Source organism: Sipha flava, unplaced genomic scaffold, assembly GCF_003268045.1.
Source record: "Sipha flava isolate LNK unplaced genomic scaffold, YSA_version1 176_pilon_pilon, whole genome shotgun sequence".
Classification (NCBI taxonomy): Eukaryota; Metazoa; Arthropoda; class Insecta; order Hemiptera; family Aphididae; genus Sipha; species Sipha flava.
In genome coordinates this window covers 593,646-616,804 of record NW_020272062.1, presented here as the reverse complement: position 1 = coordinate 616,804, position 23,159 = coordinate 593,646, and the positions used below count along the sequence as shown (strand labels likewise).

The following is a 23,159-nucleotide window of genomic DNA, read 5'->3' as shown; positions in this document are numbered from 1 at the left end:
GTCCGTAGCGCGCGCGCTCTTTCGCCCCCCCGCGCGTTTTCGCCGCTACTAATGCACGCACGCGCGTACCAGTAACGCAACGTTTTATACACGTTAACGTACGGGTTTTTCGTTCTCTCTCTCACTCCATCCTCGCTCTCTCAATTTTTCAAAAAACGCGCGCGCCCGCGTACTACAACATGCCGCCGTGTACATGTACCGTACTACCGTATACGACGTATTGTTGTTTTTTAACAATACATATATATATATATATATATTATATAAGTTTTTTTTCCGCTACACCACGTTATCTGCATAGTACTAACTTCACTGAACGTACCAGACGTCTCCTCCCCGCTCCCCGCCCGCTAATACCTATTACTCGGCGACCGCATCCGACTCCCACTTGCACAACTGCCGATGACGACGTTCGTGCCGTCGCCACCGCTCCCGTCATTCATCAGCCATCGCGTACGCAGTACTACGCAAGCACGCGGCGCACAACGGGGGGAAGAGCGTGCGGTCGACGTATTTTTTCGTACGCTCATCGAAGCACACCGCGCCAGTGTTGCCAAGCCAACCGTTCCGTCGGTCGTTGTTTGCGACGGATGAAATTGCGATAATTATTTCAACAACACACAATATATATTGAATATATTGTTATCGTATTCAATAATGCAGTAACAGTAGTAGTACACGCATTCGTTTCGTGCATAGTTATGAATACAAATCTATGAGTTAACTGTACAGTCGTATCGGACCGTAAACACCATTATAGAGAGTAGTATCTCAATACCACGGTACGTCAGCGGTGGCGGGTGTCACGGACGGGTTTTCACGAGTTGTCGTTTCTCATGTCGGACACGTGGCTATTCGAGCGCACCACGATATTGCACACGTACGCGCAGTGAGTACGTACACGTAGTTGGCGTTGGAACGCTTCTTTCGAAGAATTCTGATTGATAACGCAAACACGCGAGTAATGGTCAATTTCTCTCCGATAATAATTGAAATATGATTTGTGTGCGGTACCGCGTGGAAAATTTTAACTGCCGTAATTATCCTTCATTATTATTTATTATTAACATAGTAAAACACCATTGATAATATTATTTTATTATCTCGCGTTCCGTTTATTTTCGTTGAACGTAGAATCCGTCAATCGTTACGCGGCAGTTTTCCTCGTTTTTTTACTTTCCAACATGGACGCACGACATATTATGTATGTTTTTAAACTTTAAACAATGCAACAGTTGTACGTACGCGTGATAATTATCACTGTAATATCGTACCGTTCAATAGTCGTGCCGTGATAAATTATTAACCGGCTACGATATCATCAGAATGTATTGATGACTACCATTAATAATTCAAGTATTTACATAATATCGCGCTCGGGGTACTGTGTGTACGTTGAGGGACCGCACGCGCGATCTAACACACTTATTTACATTTATAAAGTGCATTGAAACGTGATTTGTCCTCCATTTGACATTTCATTCATTCGAATTGTTATCGCGTACCATCAATATAGGCTAATAATACAACACCGTCGTCGCGTATCGCAGCACTAATCCTAACTCTTCAATTATTATCGAAGTAATCATCGCGTACGACTCACTCGTTTGAACGTTAATCAGAAAATGTACATGACCAGATGACGCGGGCGACGATTACGCGTGTTCAATAGTTGCCAACACAAGTGCATTAATGACCGTAATGCACATCGGCGTCGATCGAATTCGCATTGTCGAAGTTTATGTCCCGAAGAAAGATGCGGACCCACTCTTTTCCGGCATCAGGTATTGAACACAAGTCTTGAAGATGCCCGGTTGAAAATCAATGAGAAAAAAAATCATAGTTACAGTATCGAAAAAAAATAAGAGACAGAGTGGGTTAAATCTCGAAATACGATTGAACGTTGACTATTGGGTGGTACACACAATCCTGGCCGAGAGGAGACGATTGAAACATACGTTTCGGGAGGGGGCTGTGTATGTGTTGCTGTTCCGTATTTATTTTGCGATGCCATAATATTTACTGTTTATATTTTACTTGTTAGTAGTGATCGGCATAATCGAATAATTTCAATAATCGAAGTACTAGTAAGCGAGAGATGTCTTGAAATAATCATTTGAAATGTTCAATAGAAATATTAATAATCGAGATACGAGATACTGTAATAATCGGGAGGTCAATCGATCAAAATAATGGGAATTTTTTGAACGAAATACTGAATAATATCTATGGAAATTATCGAATTAGTAAAATTAGTTATCAAGACAATGGCTCGAAACCAAATTTTTAAATAAAGTCATAGGGCTTCTCAATTGGTAAGAAATACAGATTATTTGTTAGTTCTTAGTTGTTACTACTTTACTACAGTAAATTGTTAGTTATTACTAGGGCTGAGGACTTCTAGTTTTTTCATATTTTTTTAAAAAGATCTTAGAAAAATTCTAGTGATTAACAAATGTATTTCATAACACCAGGAGATCAAATTAAAAATTTTACTTTGCATATTTTTGCATATTTTGTCATTATTGCATATAAATGCATATTTGAGTATATTAGAAAAATTAAGAACATATTTGGCAATTTTCGAAATAAGTTCTTGAATTAGCTTAAACAAAAAAGAACAAAGTGGTAAATTTTCCATTTCAAATTAATATTTTTACTGTCGGTTAAGTAATTTACTATCTGACCGATAAAATATACCGATTAGATCGATAAAACCGAAAGGCTACGTTCAGACGACGATATTTTTCTCGTATACCGTATACGGGATTTTATTGAAAAGAGCAGTGGCAGCGAATGTTATATTTGTACGTTCACACGAAGCCCACGTGGGAAAATTCCGTATTCGCGAAATATTTTTTCCCGTATATCGTATGAACTTGTCACTAATACCGCGGTTACATGCACAGTTAAAACCGATTTAACTCAATTCGAATTAGTTAACTCCTGGAGTTAAATGCATGTAAACGACTGTTAATTCAGTTTTATACCAATTCGGTTTACCTAAAACGGTTTAGTTAATTTACATTTGAAATGCGCATTGGAAATAACTACGGGAGTTCAAAATGCATATAAACGGATGATACTACAACAACCGAATCAGGATTGCGGTAATTTGTTGTGATAAGGTATAATACACGTTATCAATTATTAAATTTATAATCAAGGTGGATCTATATATAGATTATATATATAGATCCACCTTGGTTATAATCTTCGTGGTTATAATAAATGATAATTTTCATTAATTTATTGATTATTCTGTATCTGTGATAATATTTATTAATTAGTGAGGGATTAAGTAGGCAGTCAATTTAAATTCAAGTCAAATTAAAGAACTCGTAAGTACTAAATTATAAACTACTTAATATAGGTACTGTACTTATTATAATATATTATTACTATACAGTATACATCATGAATCAAATAATTAAGAAAACTCGCACTAACTGGCCCGAATCAACCGTTTTATGTATGCTGGATATATTTAAAGAAAAACATATTTTAAGTCATTTGGATCATTCAAAATATAGGAACTCTGACATATTTAAAACAGTTGAAAAGTCCCTTCGCTTTTTTATAACTAAGCGTCTCAGTTTGTTACGTCTTTTATTTTGTTGTTTTAAATTCATTCGTAGTAATTCCATCATTTGTAACAATTGTAAATAGTTAGAAGAAGACATACTTCATAGAATTTTACAAAATTCTACACATTAAACAATAAAACAAAGTTCTAAAAATGTTTTACTTTAACGTCTTTAACTAATAACTATTAATAATAAATATTAAATTATAATAATATTATCACATAATTGTTATCAATAGAATATCACTGAATAAATTGGAGGGAAAAAATGAAATTATTAATTCGAATATTAAGGTAAATCGGTTTAAACTGTGCATGTAAACGTTGCCACGTAAACTGGTTTGGTGGAAGTGTATTATCCTAATACGGTATTACTATAGTATGTATACTTGTGACCTAATTCGAATTGATTCAATACGAATCAAATTAATACGAATTAATGGATGCATGTAAACGTAGTATAAGATTCGATAAATCTCGAATGTATTTTTGTCGTATACGTGATAAAGTAGCGCTTGTCTTTATACGTAGTATGTCAAATAAATACGTGAACTTTAAGAATAAAATCTTTATTTATCATAATTTATTATAAATCAATTTTATTATAATTCAAAATACTCTCCGTCCATAGCAATGCATTTATCCCATCTTCGTTTCCATTGATCAAAACATCCCTCAAAGTCCTAAGAAGTTAAGCTTCTCAGCTGTCTTGTCGTTTCGCGCTTTATGGTTTCTACATCGTTCCTATGCTGCCCCCTCATGACTCATGACTATTTTACATTTTGAGAACAAAAAAAAATCACAGGGGGCTAAATCGGGAGAATATGGGTGTGATCAAGAGTTGTGATCGAATTTCGAGCCAGGAACTCACGGACCAGCAGAGACGAATGAGCAGGCGCATTGTCATGATGCAGAATTCACCCGTTCTCTTTTATCAAATTTGGTCGTACACGCCGTACACGATCTCGTAAGCGCTTGAGAACTTCCACATAGAAAATAGCATTTACAGATTGCCCTTCAGGAAGATATTCATGATGCACGATACCACGGTAGTCAAAAAAACAATTAACATAACTTTGATTTTTGCTTCTGCTTTTACGACATTTTTTCGTTTGGGGCTCATTTTTTTACTTCCACTCTATACTTTGGGTTTTAAGTTCAAGATCGTAGTCATAAAACCACAACTCGTCACCAGTGATAATCCATTCAAGAAATTAGGTTTGTGCGTCGAATTTTTCCGGTCAATGCAGCACTCTTTTCGCCTCAACTTTTGATCCGGTGTCAGAAGCTTTGGGACAATTTTTGCACATAATTTTTTTAGTCCTAAATTTTCCGTCAAAATTGTGTGCATGAATGATTTTCCGATACTCAGCATATCAGCCAACATCCAGACAGTTATCCTTCGATCAAAAAGCGCAAGAGACTGCACACGTTCTATGTTTTTGTCGTCACAAGTGGTTGAAGGACGTCCTGGTCTTGCATCGTCTTTGCATTCTTCAAAATAATGCCGCGGCCCTCTTGTAAATGCTTAATCCAATTAAAAAGAGCTGTTTTCTTCAAAGCTTTATCTCCATAGACAGTACTTAACATTTCATGAATTTGTACCAAAGTTTTTCCAAGTTTCACTAAAAATTTAATGACCACTCTATGTTCAGTTAATCCGTCAATCTCCATTTCGACACAAGAAAAAAAACTAAATACTAAAACTACACGTGTGCTGTTTGTATTATATTTTAACGATGGGCCGGTAATTTTCGCATTATCAGTTCTTGTAAAGTGTGCTCAGAATAGTACGATGTCGTACTTTGACCCACCATATACTGTAGATAACCAGTTCGCTTATTTATCGGACATACTACGTATTGTGTCGTTCACACGAACAAAATGCCATCGAATTCGTTCATTACGTTCATCCGTTCAGTCGTATATTTAACGCATATTTTTATTATTATTATTAAGCTCTTTAAAATGGAAGGCGATAGTATTTCAACATAGTAGAATCCTTTTCTAGTCTTGATAACAGATTGTCAAAATTAGCCATCAACATACGAAAATAATTATAAAATTTTTGTTCTCTAGTCAGGTTTAAGTAAAATTTTTCAAAACGTTTTTCACTTCATGGACCATTCTCTAAAAGAGGATGTACCCAGAATTTTCAATGTACCAAACGTTTACAGTGTATATCTTTGCATCAAAACCCGTACCTACGTAAAAAAATCGAATCGAATATTGTGCCTGTGTGAATTGCCGTCTCGTATTCGATTAAATTCTATACGTGAAAAAATCGAATCGAACAGTCACCGTCGAACGTAGCCAAACGCGTATAGGTAGTGAACTTCAGTTATCCATCATATTTCGTCGCGTACTGGTAATATTGTGCACATTGCGTGAAATATTTTCGTCGAATAATTATTTCGTCTCTTTCAATTTTTTTAGTAATATTTATTTATTTTTATCAAATATGCCAGAAGAAAAATAATCATTGGCTTCTTGTTTAAATAGTTATGTGTCGGAATTTAGTGAATGTAATAGTCCATTATTTTCAACTGATGGCAAAATATTGTATTGTAAATTGTGCGATTCAAAAGTTGGAAGTGATAGAAAATTCAACGTTCAACAACACATCGACACAGCTAAACATAAGGCAGCTATTAAACGAAAACAAAGTAAAAATAAATTTGATTTACAAAAAACTCAACAACTTTTAAGTAACACAAAAAAGTCTTCTTTTAATAAAGATTTATTTGATGCTTTGTTATCGTTAACATTCCATTAAATAAATTAAATAATCATAATTTTAAGTCATTTTTGGAAAAATATACTTCGAAAGAAATTCCAAATTAAACTACACTTCGTAAAGGTTATGTGAATGACATTTATGAAGACACTTTAGTGAAAATTAGAAGTTTTATATTTGGTAAAGAAATTCTGGGTTTCGATCGATGAGACGACCGATTCTGCAGGTCGTTACATCGCAAATGTCATTATTGGAACGCTCGAACTTAATGGCCCTGGGGCCTGTTCCACCAATACACTTTGCAACTTTTCACTTTGCACTTTTCAATTTCTGAAAAATGCAAAATGCAAAGTCTTTTCATTCCACATACGAGAATTGTATACTTTTTAAATGTGGTAACGTTTTGAAAATTACGTTACCACTTTTCAATTTCTTATATTATCTAACAGCTGTTATCGCTTTTTGTCATTATGTTGTATTTTATATTTTAATTTTTAAACTTGCTCGTCAAGCGTTATTATACCTACTTAATTTTAAATTTTATGTTTTGCTAAAATAACGAAATAACTAAAAAATCAAAATAAATTGACATTATTAAATGCAATACGAGAAAAGAAAGACGTGCTGTTCAGCAGTTTCAACTCTACAAACAATGGTTCAAACATGGAAATCTTTCTTTAAGAATTCCATAACTACACTCTATTAATCGACGTGTAAATTTTTGTTTGCGGTTGAACCGTTGTTCGGTTTCATCATTCGAGTTTTGATGACGTGGCGGAATAAGTTATTCTTTCAATGGATATGCATTATCTCCTAATAGGACTGCCTCAGGAAATGGTCGCCAATCACTCTCAAAAGCAACAAATATATTAGTGTTTCTTAATACTCTGGCATCGTGTACGCTTCCAAGCCAGTTTGCATCTACTGCATAAAATACATGGTTTGAATCACAAACCATTGTCACATTGAATAGTTGCCATGTCTATCTATAAATTGTTCATCGTTTATACTTGGTGTATCAATATTTATTAACGTGCCATAAATACAGCCAGCTACATATATATGGAAAGCTACAGCTAGTGAAAACTTAGGCCTAAATTTAAATGCCCGAAAAACCAAATATATGGTAATTGATAAAGAACAAAATCCGACAAATGTCCTCAGACTCAAAAATGTCCCCCTTAGAAAAAGTACAAAAACTAACTTATCTTGGACAGTCATTAATAGATAACTGGGATCATTCTCACAAAATAAGATGTCGTATAGAAATGGCCAGAGCAGTCTTTGTGAAAATGAAAAATATTTTCTGTAGTCATCAACTAAGCATGAATCTCCGAATTAGAATGATTCGTTGCTATGTATTCACCGTACTTCTTTATGGAGTAAAGACTTGGACTCTATCAAAAGTTTCGATTAATCGAATTCAAGCATTTGAGATGTGGATATACCGCCGAATATTAAAAATTAGTTTGTGCGATCACATAACAAATATCAATGTACTAGAAAGAATGAATAAAGAACTTGAAATAGTGAAAACAATAAAATCACGAAAACTTCAGTAACTAGGACATGTTATGCGACATCCAGAAAAATATAATTTACTACAATTAATAATTCAGGGTAAAATAGTAGGAAAAAGGAGCCGTGGAAGACCTCAAATTTCTTGGTTGGACAACCTCAGAAAATGGTTCAATACATCAACAATATCTTTATTCAGAACAGCCATTAATAAAGATAAAATTACTAACATGATTGCCAACGTTCGTTAACGAATATGGCACTCGAAGAAGAAGATACATGGAAAACCACCTTTGTCAAGGAACATCGTAGGTATTTTCACGAGATTATTAGGCCACTTAACAATATTTGAAAACATGTGGGTAAAAACTGCATTAACAACTCTTTGAACACATCTACTAACAGATGAAGTTGATATTCCATGTGTAGCTCCTATACAATGTTGTAGTGCACCATTTCAGAGCCAGTTAATGTCGTCAAAAGTTGATGTTCTGCGGTGATTGCTTTATTTCGTTTACTCGTACGAGTTAGAATACGTTCAATCTAACTTAAAATAAACGCTATTTGATTTTTTGTTAGTCTGAAACATTGACGGTACTGACGGTCACATAATTCAAAGTGTACTCGATCTCTATATACTCACTGAGATCGCCTTTCATCATAAATATCATCATTTATGAGCCATTCTAACCGTAACATAATTGACAATACTACTTAATCTTAGTTAAGATTAAGTACTACTAAAGACTCAAGTGAATCTTAATAAATTTAATTATTAAAAAAATTATAACTTTGCAAATTTTTATAGAGTAAAATTTCTGTCTGCATTTTTTATCAATGTTTAATGAAAAGTCTTAAAGCTTTTCATCAAAAAATATAATTGTGAAATGAAAACATAGAAAACATAATGAAAAGTGGTATACATTTCACTTTTCAGTTTGCATTTTTCATTTTGACTTTTTGGTGGAACAAATATACAAATGAAAAGTGCAAAGTGCAAAGTGAAAAGTTGCAAAGTGTATTGGTAGAACAGGCCCCCGGTCACTTGTTTTTATTAAACTGTGCAGAACTAGAGATATCAAATCACATTCTTCTTCTTCTTAGGCGTTTACAGGCCATTCAGGCCCATTGCCGCAACAACCACTTGCCTCCACCTGTCTCGGTCTCTTGCCAGCTCTTCCCCATCCTCTATTCCAAGTTCCCTCAAGCCCTTGACCACTCTATCCTTCCATCTTTGTCGAGAACGTCCTCTAGGCCTTTTTGTATTTGGCTTCCATTTCGTAGCCTGTCCAATTGGCCCCTCCGATCTCCACACGTGCCCGGCCCAGCTCAGCCTACTACTTTTTAAAATTCCGTTAATATTCGGTTCTCCGTACAGGTCTTGGATCTCCTGATTTGTTCTTACTTTGTATTCTCCTTCGTTATTTTTTTTTTGGACCATAGATTCTCCTTAATATCTTCCGCTCGAAGGTGGCCAATTTTAGTTCATCCGATTTTGTAGTGGCCCACGTCCCACATGCATACAAAGCTATAGGTCTTACTAGTACTTTATAAAGGGTTATTTTTGTCTTCCATGATAATATCTTTGATTTAAATAGAGGGACCAATCCAAAATAACATCTGTTTGCCGCTGCTAATCTAATCTTTATTTCCTCGTGGCTATTTGCATCCTTGTTGATGTCCACTCCTAGGTATTTAAAATCATCTACTTTTTCGAACTTATATTCCCCAATATCCAGGTGTCCCCCTCTATGATTATTCCTAGTTACTACCATATATTTTGTCTTATCCTCATTTATAATTAATCCTATTTTCTTTCCATTTTCCAGTAAATTTCATGTTGTCTCCTTTAGATTTTCTTCATTTTCTGCCATTATCACTAAATCATCTGCATAGGCAACTAAAATTAGTTGTTTGTCAATTCCAATTTTAATTCCACTTGCAGTTACAAGGATATCTCTTACGACTGATTCCAATGCTAAGTTGAAAAGAGCTGGGGACAAGGCATCACCTTGTCTAAGCCCTGTCACCACCTCAAAATCCTCCGATACGGCATCTCCGAACTTCACTTTACACTTTGATCCTTGTACACAAGCACGGACTAGTCTTACAAACTTTTCAGGTATACCCAATTGGTACATAGCGCTCCATAGTTTCTCTCTATTCACCATATCATATGCGGCCTTAAAATCAATAAAAAGGAGGTGTATATCTTTGTCAAATTCATGGCTTTTTTCGATCATTTGCTTAATAACATGTATTTGATCTTGGGTTGACTTCCCTATCATAAACCCTCCCTGGTAATCTCCAATCATTTCTCGTAAATAGGGTTTGATTCTAGTAAGTAGAATATTAGACAGTATCTTATATGATGTGTTCAAAAGGGAGATTCCCCTATAATTTTTGCAATTCATGGGGTCTCCCTTTTTAACCCTTTCGGTCCTGACCTACTCGTATAGGTAGGCAACTTTCGATAAATTGTTTTAAATAAAGTTTTCATCGCAGCAAACCAAATGTTATAAAATAATAATTCTTAATATATGGACATTCATAAAAAATAATAATATTCATCGATATTTCAGTATAATTGTAATATTTTAACTATTTTCTTGAAAAAATAAAAAATAAATATAGTGATGATAAGGTCATTAATAATATATATATAATATGACTCATTATCATCATAATTGCATTTCCCGCCAAAACTATCTAACATATGATTTTAAAAATCTGGGAGTTTTTAAATCAATAGTTAACATGTTTACATATAAGTAACAACCATAACCAATATGTTATAATCAATAACTCAACAATTTTACCGCCAAATTCTATCAGTCTTATCACCTACTGCTACGAGTATGTCGGGCAACAACGGAGTACAATTTTCACCATGAATAATGTTGTAGGTACTATACATATATTTCTATCAACATTATATTATATTTTAATAAAAAAGTGAAAAGTCATCTAGGAATATTGTGATTATTTATTTTGATATATTTATAGTTTGTTAAAAAAAATTATTATTTGATTAAAAAAAAGTTAATGTTGTTTATTTTGTTTTTTATATACTCGTATTAAAAGGTTTTGTTATTATTTTGTTTTACTATTTTATCTTGTTATACTCGTATTAAAAGGTTTTGTTATTATTTTGTTTTGTTTTTTTACTAACCTACTTGTAGAAGTAGGTAATTTTTTTTTTTTTGACTCCTATACAACCCGACCTACTTGTAGAAGTATGTGATGAAAATTTGCATATAATTTGGTAAAAAATAATTTTTTTTTTCTGAAATTGCGTGAGTAAGTTATTTATGGCTATTTAACCAAGGAAAAAAATTATGGATTTTTTTCCTAAAAAAAAAAAAATCAGGACCGAAAGGGTTAAGAATAGGACATAAAACAGATGTACGCCACGGTCTTGGTATTTCTTCATGTTCCCAAACTTTAGTAATTAAGTTATGTAGCTGGTTTATTAGTAGTTGTCCTCCCTTTTTAAGGCATTCAGAAATTATCTCATCTTCTCCCGCTGCCTTACCGCTTTTGAGCATTTCAATACCAGCTTCTACCTCTGCTCTTGATGGTGGTTCTATGTTTTGTTCTACTGTTGCACGTTCTTCTATAATTGTCCTTTCACTAGGATGGTTTAAAAGTGTATTTAACATTTTTTTGAACTCATCTGCTATTTTTCCGTTATCGGTCAATAACGTTCCATTTTCTCCTCTAACCATTGATGTTTTACGTTTAAACCCATGTTTAACTTCATTCGCTTTCCCAAAGAAGACTCGAGCATTATTCTTTCTACTACTTTCTATGAGTTGTACTCTTCCTTTTTCCCATGCTCTCTTGTTCATCCTAATTTTCTTCTTTACCTCTCTCTGTTTCATGGCTAATTCTCTTTTATTTTCTTCTTTTGGGTCCTGTAGCACTTTTAATCTCGCTTTATCCCTTTCTTCCGTGGTCTTTCTACACATTTCATTGAACCAGTGCTTGTTCCTTCTCTATGGTTCGTAACCCAAAACTTCTTCTGAGGTTCTTTTAACCGCATTTTCTATTCTTCCCCATAATTCTTCTATATTTGCTTCATGTTCAGCGCTTAAAATGTATTTGTTCAATTTTCCCTGATATTCCTTTGCTTGGTTTCCATTTAGTAGCTCTCTATTAATTTTTTTGATGCTCTGTTTCTTCTGCCAATTCACTGAAATTTTTAGTTTGTACCTTGCCTTTACCAGGAAGTGATCCGATATCGCACTACAACCCTTCATACTTCTTACATCTTCAACGCTTGATCTTATTCTCCTGTTAACAACTATGTGATCTATTTGGTTTTTTATCCTTCCACAGGGTGATATCCAGGTCTGTTTATGGATGTTCTTGTGCGGAAACATTGTACTGCTTATGACCATGTTTCTTGCTGCTGCAAATGAGATCAATTTGTTTCCATTTTCATTGGACTCACTATGCAAACTGTTTATTCCAATAGTTGGTCTGTATATCCTTTCTCTTCCGACTTTCGCATTGAAGTCACCAATGATAATTTTTGGCTTCCCCTAAGATAGCCCATCACAAACTCTGTCTAGCTCATCGTAAAAAGCATTCTTTACTTCTTCGCTTTTATCCTCTGTTGGCGCATGACAATTTACAATTACTATGTTAAACCATTTGCATTTAAATTCTATATAGCAGATTCTATCACTTATTGGTTCAAACTTGACAACATTCGGCAAAAAATTTGTCCTTAATAATAAAGCCTACTCCTCTTTCGTGTTTTTCTCCACCGCTATATAAAATTGTATTTCCTTGTGACTTTATACTACCAGATCCGTCCCACCTTATTTCTTGAACTGCTGTTATATCAAGTCTGTATCGCTCAAGACACGATACGACTGTCGTCAATGTTCCCGTCCTATACATTGATCGCACATTCCAAGTTCCAATACATAAATCCGTAATCTCCACGTTCCGAGGCAATATTAATCGTTGTTTCGTAATCATATTGTTTTGCGTGTAAGGTGATTGGCCTTACGACAACCTCCTCTTGGAGGGTCTGATTACTCCAACCAATTAAGGTCAGAGTAAGGGTGGAATGAACCAACTAACTAAAGTAAGTTCAGTCCACAGCTCGGGGCCCCGGGTTCGCCACACCCGTAGTGTTAATTGCTTAACACCCCCCTGAGGGGATCAAATCACATTACAATCGCTAAATTATTTGATAATTCTATGCATATATTATATGGCCTGAAGGTGTACGACATGATGATATTTTATTATTTTTAAGCGACAAGGCATCATACATGGTTAAAACAGGAAAATATATTTTATCGAAAATGATTCACGTTACATATATTGCTCACGCATTTCATCGAGTTGCTGAACAAATTAAAGGGCATTACTCAAAAGTTGATAAAATTATAGCAAACGTGAAGAAAGTATTTTGCAAATCTCTATATCACATTAATTGTTTTAAAGAAAAAGCACCACTCCTATCAATTCCCCCACAATCAATCATAACAAGACGGGGAAGCTGATTAACATATTTCTCAATATATAAACAACATCGTTAGCAGGTAACCAACATTCGTCTGGAGTTGAAAATATAAGGAAATAACTTGTCGTTCAATGTAATAGTAAAGATAGGTAGAACAACATTTAGTTAACTAAGTACATATTCGAGATAAAAATTAATTTTACAAAATAGATTTTTATATTTCCAGATGAAGGAGGTGAAAACGAACAGATAAAACAAAAAGATCAAGAAGACGACGATAAAATGTAATTTTTAAATACTTTTAAATAAACTAACCATAATGTAATTTTTACTAATTTTTTTAGAGCGTATTTTAAGTGCATATTTTTTGATTTATAAGTGCATAAGTGCATGCATATTCTTAGATTTTTAAGTACTAGAAGTCCTCAACCCTACTTATTACTTATTATGACTACCTGCTAAATTTTAGAAAACTTTTAATACGTTTACTGTTTACACATTGAACATTTTAGATTATTGAAATATGAACTATTACTATTAGATTCATCTAAATTTTCAAATCGAAATCAAAGACAAAACACAGAATAGAATAACAACGGACGGTAACCTAGGTCATTCGATGGTTACATAAATAATAATTATATATAATATATATATTAAGGTGGTTCAAAAATTTTAACTTAAGATTTTTGTAACCAGCACACTCTTATTTTGTTAAGGGACACAAAATAATGAATCTGTAAAAATTTGGACTTGATAAGTCAACCCCTTCACGTGCCGCATAAAGGTTGAAAATAACCAAATGAGGAAGTTTTTTGGTTTTTGAATATAGGTTAAAAACTGTGACACTTAACATAAAAATGTGTAACACCTAATAGAATCTATTATTTCTTATGAAAATAGTATTTACTTACAAAATTTTTCATAAATTCATTTTAACACAATTAAAAAAATTAAATACAAAATATTTCCTCTATTTAGAATAAATTGTTTTTTTTTTTATGATTATTATAATATATTTATTGAATAGATAAAGATACCATGAAAAGTTTTAATATACAAATTATATATATTACAGTTTTTCGTTTGTCTTCAACCGAAATGTTCTCATCAAATAATGAAAACATAACACATTCCTCATTTAGGTACCGTAAATGGTTACAAAATTTCTTAATAGCTATATTTGAAATTGATGGGTTGATATCTTTATAGGACATTATTTTTTTCAAAAAAATGATATCGTTTAAAGGAGCTTCAATAAGATCTATACAGGTAAACCAATTCTGTGCATAACACGTAACAACAAAACAACAAATATCTTTAAGGGCAGTTTCTTCTCTGTGATTTAATTGTACTTGATGTCTGAACAACTAAATTTTGGAACAATAAATTTCTTTTGCCATCCATCTGGCGAGATGATAAGCATCAGGTTGACTAAATATTATATCCCTTGAAGGAGTACCTCCCAAGAAAATAATTATAAGCTCCAAAAATTCTCTGTAATCATTACGCGGTAAATCTTCTTTTACTTTTTTTTCAGCAAAATCCAATATATTAAAAGCAATGTCTCCCAATTTGTCATAAACATAAATGTCTGTCAAACACGTGAAAAAGTTTTTTTTATTAATATTACTCCAGTTCTTTTGAAATTTTATGAAAATTTTTATATCTGGACTAGACATAACATAATTTTGTCTCGTGGAAAACACCTTGTAAAACAACTTCATATATATGGTGTCGGCAAACAAGTAATAAAATATTTTTGTTTAGTTTTTGTTCTAGCAAGACACAAGCACCGTTTAATCTCCCTGTATTTGAAGCGGTGGTATCAACTACAATGGTTTGTATCTTATCTAATAATCCCCAATCATGTAAATTATCGTACACAGCCGACGATATTTCTAATCCTGTACCGCCTGTAAGCCCAGGGACTCCAAGAAGTTGCTCTAAACTTGGAGCTATGGCGACAATTGGGAAACGGTCTACATTTGCTTTGCCAATTATATCAGGTAATATTTTTGAGTACCAATGAATAACAACAAAATCTAAGTTTAAATCGAAAATATTTGATTTAATTTTATTATTACCCTCTTTTCTCAAATTTTCCCTTGCTCTTTTGATTGAAGATCGACTGAGCATAAAAATCATCTATACTTAGTGATACAGCTTCTATGCAGGCTGTTATAATATGAATGGCATTTCGGTCACTTATTTTACACTTATCTAACGCAGAAATTGGACGAGGAATCATTAAATTCTTTCTCGTTCTTTTACGCTTTGACCGGCCTGCGTAAGTCTCATTTTCAAAATCATCCATGTCTTGTATTTCTTCATCTAATCTTGTAGAAGACTTAGTTCCTAAAAAAATAAAAGTAATGATAAAAACATTATTATATAAACATCAACATCATACGATTAAAAGTAAGTTTAAAGTATTAATTATTGTTTAATAAGAATGCAAAGAGAAATCATATAGTTATTCATTTATATATTTTATAAATAACAATTTTACAAACCGGATTCAAATTCTACGTAAGTTTCAACGACCGTTTTTTCTCTTGATTTTATTTTGTTTTAAACTCAAACTTTGTTCCTTTTTCCCAATGCATCTAGTTTTAGATCTAGACCCAACATACATCCTGGACGACCATGTTGTCTTTGCAGTGTTAAAAATTCTTTGTCTTCATTGATTTTTATAATTGATATTGCATTCACATGTGCAATATCAAATAAATCATTTAACCCATGAATAAAATCTTGTTTTCTCTGTTTGTTTAAGTCACTATTTCTACTTTTGTTTTTTTTCAAGTGTTCTCCAGAAATTGTACAACTTTTTCAATTTTTTGAAAAGTATGAAGGATCATGTGTAGGAAGTCGAGCTTTTTTCCAATATATTAATCACACATCGATGACAAGACTTAAATTTTCATTTAAATTTAACTTAACAAACCGCATATTTTAAAATAAAACACTCCTTTTTAGATGGTAATTTACTTTCCGTTATTTGAGTTTTTACCAATTAATTAAATAGATATTTCGATTCGGCATATTTAAAAATAATGGAGCACACTTTAGACTCGAAATCAATAACAACCGTGATGGTGAACTGTCATTACGATTATTGAAGAAATATCGTTATTAGAATTGAGGCAACATACTCGTAAATAATGAATAATAAGAACTTTTCGGTTTTATCACATGAAATGGTTAACTAATTGTCATGGGCTCCAGGAGGGGGGGGCAAGAGGGGGCATTTGCCCCCCCCGCAATTCAATAGATTGTTGAATATTTTAACTTTTATTTTGATTTATCAACATTTCATCGATATTTTTACTTTAGTATGTGCCGTGTGGTGTTGTTGATCGTAATGACAATATATTATAAGGCGTACCTACAAAATAATGCATATTACATTAATGGCGCAAAATTAAATACGTTTCAATTCTGTGAATTGATATCAATCGCCTAGTGTGTAAACCACTTATGACGATCGACGCACCACGCACACATACGCACACGACGTCTGTCAGATAACTGAGATAACTAAAAATAAATCGAATGTACAATATCACATTGGGAATTATTGTAAAATTTAATTATTTGTCAACGGGCCGTCTACTGAGAAACACGGATCACGCTGAATTACGTACGTATTGTATTTAGTATATTTAATATTTTGTTTTATTGTTAATATTGTTATGGACATCAGACATTTTTTTAGAAAACCTAAGCTTTGTGATTCTCTTAATGAAGTCTCTACTGGCTCTACTTCAATTGAAATAAATAATAGTACAATCAATATGGAGTCGTCGGAATTGTGTGTAGTTGAAAGTGCTTCGGTTACCATGAATACAAAAAATAACCGTGGTCATATAATCTTAACTTATGAAAAACATATTGAAAACTATTTGAACGTCGAAAATATTGACGATTGTTTAAAACATGAACTTTTACGTAATCCTTGAGTACCGAATACTACTTATGATTTTAAAAGTGATTTGAAATCAGGAAGAATTCGAGTATTTAGACATACCGAAAACGGTTCATGGTTGACATATTCAGCTCTTGAGGGTGTGAAAGGAGCTTTTTGTAGAATATGTGTGTTGTTGAAGTCATCAATTCATAGAGGTGTACAAGGTGGATTTATAATAAAACCTTTTACTGAGTATAAGGATTTTCATGCATCTTCTAAAATACATTTGTCTTCAAATTGGCACACTGAATCAATGTCAAGAGCAAAAGATTTTATGGATATTATGAATTGTAAAAAAATTAGTGTTGTTGAATAAGTAAATTCTGGATTGCATAAAGAAATAGAAACTAATAGGCTAAAAATAAAACCTATTATATCAACTATTTTGTTTTGCGGAACTCACGACCTTCCCTTATGAGGGAAAAAATCAGATTCTGGTGTTTTTCATGATCTTTTGAATTTTTGTATTGAATCTGGCGATGAGATATTGAAAGATCATTTTTTAACTAATGTGGGAAATACTAAATATTCATCCCATAGAACTCAAAATGAATTAATTACATTGTGTGGAAAAATATTAAAAGAAGAAATAGTATGTGAAGCTGATGCCGCGAATGCGTTTTCCATTATTGCTGACGAATCAGCAGATATTTCTGGTGTTGAGCAGCTAACAATTGTAATTAATTTTTAGACAAACAGTCAAAGATTCGAGAAGAATTCCTTGGCTTTTTACCATTAGATAAATTAAACGCAGAATCAGTTGCTACTAAAATTTTATCATTTATGGAAGATAGTGACCTTAATTTAAGTAAATTTTGTGGACAAGGTTATGACGGCTGTGCTACAATGGCTGGAAAAGTAGGCGGTGTTGCTAAATTAATTCGTGACCGATATAATAAAGCTTTATATTTCCATTGTGCTAGTCACCGATTAAATTTAGTAATTAACGATCTAAACCATAGGCGTGCGCAGACTTTATTCGCAGGTTATGCAATAAGAAATATAGGGCCCCTCACAAATAAATTTTCTAATCTTCCCTTAATTTATTTGCATTTTCTTTTAACGCATATAAGATTCAAGTCACAATCTAAGTTTTTGCATATATACTACGTAGCTTCTTTACTTCCCTTAAAATCTAAAATTACACATAATTTTACAGTAGAATATTAAACAATGCACTGTAGAAATAAGTAGTTTGAAATTTTATTTATATTTATTAAAAAAAAATTTATTATTTATTTAAGATCAAGTATGTACTATATTGAATGCTTTTGAATAATTTTAACATATTTATAATGTTGTTATTTTATGGAGAGTACTTAAAATCTAAAGTTCAAGTCTTCTTTTTATCGGCACACATGCTTTGAATTCATCTATTACATCTTCAATATTGATTTCTGATGCCATCTTTTGCTCGATAAATATTAACATCAGTGAAGGCACGTGAAGGGGTTGAATTATCAAGTCCAAATTTTTACAGAATCATTCTTTTGTATCTTTTAATAAAATAAGCATATGCTGTAAGAATATAAATTAAATTTTTACCTCTATAAGGTTGGACCACCCTAATATATATATATATATTATATATTTATTATATTACCCACGTATAAAGTATTTTGAATACTATTGATATCATTTTATTTATAAACTTTCTTAGTAATTTTTGTTGTTTTTAATTGAGTGATATAAAATTATAGCTTTAAATATATTTACATCAAAGTTAAGAATATAAATAACGAAGAATAACCGTATACCCATGATATAATAAACTTATTATATCATGCAAATACCCATAAACAAATGTCTTACGACCAGCCCCGCTAGTTGCACGAGTTCAAAATACAAAGGCTCAAAGTAAAAATTATTATTTATTAATTCGATTATGAAAATTAAAAATAGTATTTTTCCCTCGTTCCATGAAAATCATTCGAAATATTTTTTTCATTCGATATACATTTTGAGATTAAGAATTGATTGTTTTTAAAACAAATGAGATATTACTTAAAATAATCATTCGGTTAAATAATCAAATTATTATTTTGTTAATCGAAATATCTACATTATTTTCATAACCAAGATATCTCGATTACGCCCATCATTACTTGTTAGTTTTGCACGAATCTCGGTGAGATTTACAGATGGCAGTACAGTGGCGTATTTGAGCTTACTTCTAAAGAGGGGGGGGGCATTCAAATTTTTTCTTTAAGTCAGGCTCTAAATATACAAGTTAAATTTTTGGTAATATTAAAATCAGGCAAATCTTTAATATTTGTGTTTTTTTTTTTAATCTAATGCCGGATCCACTTCGAATCGACTTTTGTGTAGTTTTTTTTTTAACACCTGTCTGTGTTTTGAAAGTTACGCTTATGTTTTATTTGATTTTTTACTAAGTATAGACCCTACAAAAAGCCCTATTCAGTATTCACAGCGACGTGTAATTTCATTTCGTTCTAAAATGATTCACATTAAAAAAAATTGAAATGTGTATCTCACATATAATCAATTCCTTAATTCACCCTTTCTCCCTAAAATAGGCCCACGTGGCAGTAGTGTATTTAAGATTTTTATTTTAGAATTTTAAATCAAATTCTTCAAGATTCAAATCAATACCCAAATAATAGAAATGTTTTTATAGTTTAATAATTAAAATTAAAATTGAATCCTAACAAAATTATAATAAATGAGATGAAATATCCGATTATATACTCGTATATCCACGTATTCACATATCTCATCACCCTGAATATTACGGCACTATAGTTCATTCGTAACGCATGGTAATAAATAAAAAATCATATTGTTTACTATTAGGTTTTTAGGGTTTAACAATTGATTTGTTGATTAGATTATATATTTAAAATAATTTTGTATTATATAATTAGTGGTTATACTATGCATATGAATATAATTGTTAAATTACACTCCTTTGGATGGCCATCAGTAACGCTTCAAATATTTTCAGTAAAAGGCTTATTGTAGTTTTTTTTTATTCAATTTTAATGTTTACAAATTCTAACATTTTGATTAATGTTGTTCAATATACTCGGTACATTTTATGCGACGCAGAAAATACAAAATATTGTAAAATAAAAACCAGCTTCCCGATCAGATATAAAACTTTAATTCATATGGAATTGTTATTTTTGACCTAGTGGAATTTCAGGAAACAACTAATTGTTATCAACGTAATAATTTAAATATTATAATATATTGCAATGTTATAGTGACAATTAAAAAATAGTAAATATGTAGGGAAAATAATCTCATAATCATTATTTATTAATTATCTACATATCATAAAGTGAATGATTCATTTGAAAACCCATGTAATAAATTAATTTTAGGGGAACGTGTATTGTATAAATTATTGGAAAAACGGAAAACCATTTTTGATACCATTTTTTTTCTGTTTATGTCTGAATCGATATATTTTAAGAAAATCGTTACATCAGTTGTATAATTTAAACGGTACCCACGATTTTCAAAAAATTATACTGAACAGAATACTTCTAAATGTATTGATTCTGTTTCTTTTATGCTACTTCAACATCTCTCTTTATTAAACTACGAACCATTAATAATTGTTATCCATCTAATTTAATGATTTAAAACTATTATATTCTGAAATTATTGATTTTTTTATTTCCCCATGCATTGGACGTTGGACACTTAGACGTGCGTTAATGTGTATTTAATTACCGATAATCAGTTATAATAACATTAATAAGTAATAATGAGCTGTTCCTATCTAATCTCCACGGGTTAGCTGATAGTGTTAACACCAACGAATTCATTTGAGACACAAATATATAACCCATATTGTTATTATATATACACAATTGGAGTTGGAAATAACATTTCGATAATTATGTATTTGTGCTTGCTAACAAGCGCAATATTTCATTAAAACCATCCTTATTTTATAATTACTATTACGGTTAGATAAAATTTGATTCTATAATTAGTAATAATTACTAAATTACATTCCATATTAACTGGAATCTATGTAGAACCGTTGACTGGTACAAAAAACATTTCTGCGACAGTGTAATATTCTAACCTAATCATTCGTGTAGCGGCTGTGATATTTTCTACAGATTCATATTGCTATGAAAAAAATGAAACAAAATATTGGTCGAGAACTTAGAAAATGTAATGCGTAACTCTTAGGTTAGTGATTCTTCGTGATCCATATTACATGGATAAATCGATGACATAATATAAACCCTTTGGTAGGTGTAAACTATCAATAATACATTTTCGTATATAATTCTACATGGAATGAAAATACACCGAAATTTCGGTTTAATATTGTCAAATCGTATTCTCCATTAAGTTTATCTAATATCGTTTTTATAACTAATATGAGGGATCATTATAAATGTTGAATACCACCGCTAAGGCGTAATGTTCTTTTATTGAATGTGTTATCGGTTTTGGTTGTAGATCGATTATATATTAAATAATATATTATGCATTAAAGATTATTTTATAAATGTAAAAACAACGACAACGCGTGTCCTCGATAACATTATCCAAACATTTTAAATAGATAAATATTTTTGTATAATACCAATTACAATGTCAGTGCTGGTAACGTCTCACTTTTAGTCACTTATTATTCGCTTTTATTTACTTTTCCGTAATATGGTATTTTTTCTCACTTTTTAAGATTTTAAGTCCGCAATGATGTTAAACCGCGTCCAGACCAAGAAACATTTGTCGCAAACATGTGTTATCGACAATGTTGACGACAAAAATTAGAACTGTTTCTAAAATTTTTTCACCGACAATTGTATCGGCGACATTGTTATCGACAAATTTTTGTTTTCCATCCGACGTGGGAAAAATTCGACATAGTTTCTAAACATTATCGCTGACAATGAATTAACACTTCCAGACTGGTCAAATTCTGTCGTTAAACATTTAGTAAATAAATCATATTTTATTTATTTATTTGGTTTTCGTTCAGTTTTGCTTCGTCCATTACACCTGCATAAGAAAATATTTAAAAATGTTTCAAGTTATAATAAATTCTATTGATAAAATATTATTTTAATTTGTAAATTTTATATTCATTACTCATATCTCAATTTTCCAGAGGCCAATGTCATCACGTTTAAGATCAGTCATTAAATCATTACCACTATATTTTTGCTTTGCCAAGACACTAGGACGAACCCAATATCTCTTTTTGGAAGCTTTTTTTGCTTCTAAACTTAAAATTACACTAGCAGATGCGGCAGTCACCACGTCATTCTCGTTCCACATTTTGTCCAAGACTAAAATGTTTATCAAATATGTTGCTTTGGTGTGGACGCGCTGGTTTTAAATTTTGACGGCGACATTTAAAGAAACCTTTTGTCACCGACATTAGTGACAAAGTTGGCGACAAATTTTTCTTGGTCTGGACGCGACTTTAGCTACAACATTCATGCATTATACTATGAATAATGTTTGTTCTTATCACTTAATAAGATAAATTTTGTATATATTTTATGATGGGCAAATGTTCTGTTCTTGACGATTGATTTTTAAAATATGACAAATGTGAAATCTAACGGCATTTTTTTTTTTTTTTTTGTCAAATTTTGATATATTATTAGATACATGTTGAAGTTTATATTTTAAAAAGGTAAATAATGATAACAAAGCATGTTAATTTTTTACCTTTCCGGGTTCACTTTTTATCCAATTTTTTTTTTCTCAACTAAGTATAACATTTTGATAAATATGTTTAATATAAATTTGTATGAAAAATTAAAATCATTCTTGACACATAAGGCTGAGTTAGCTCCAAGTTTTGGTTTGTATTAGTTTACACTAATCATTTTTATTCTGTGATCTAACTTTTAGA

The 23,159-nt window shown here is 31.8% G+C and overlaps 1 protein-coding gene across 2 annotated transcripts; it reads left to right on the top strand.

Moving 5' to 3' along the window:
- Positions 1–233: 233 nt before the first annotated feature.
- Positions 234–22,803, top strand: LOC112680292. Of its 2 annotated transcripts, none has more exons than XM_025550333.1 (4): positions 234–1,036; positions 13,553–13,610; positions 15,097–15,335; positions 22,404–22,803. In XM_025550333.1, the coding sequence occupies exons 1-4, from the start codon at positions 997–999 to the stop codon at positions 22,436–22,438; spliced, it is 372 nt and encodes a 123-aa protein (XP_025406118.1). In that variant the 5' UTR covers positions 234–996; the 3' UTR covers positions 22,439–22,803. The 2 variants fall into 2 exon arrangements, with proteins under 2 accessions (XP_025406118.1, XP_025406117.1); XM_025550332.1 differs by having other exon boundaries at positions 234–1,784.
- The last annotated feature ends 356 nt before the right edge of the window (positions 22,804–23,159 follow it).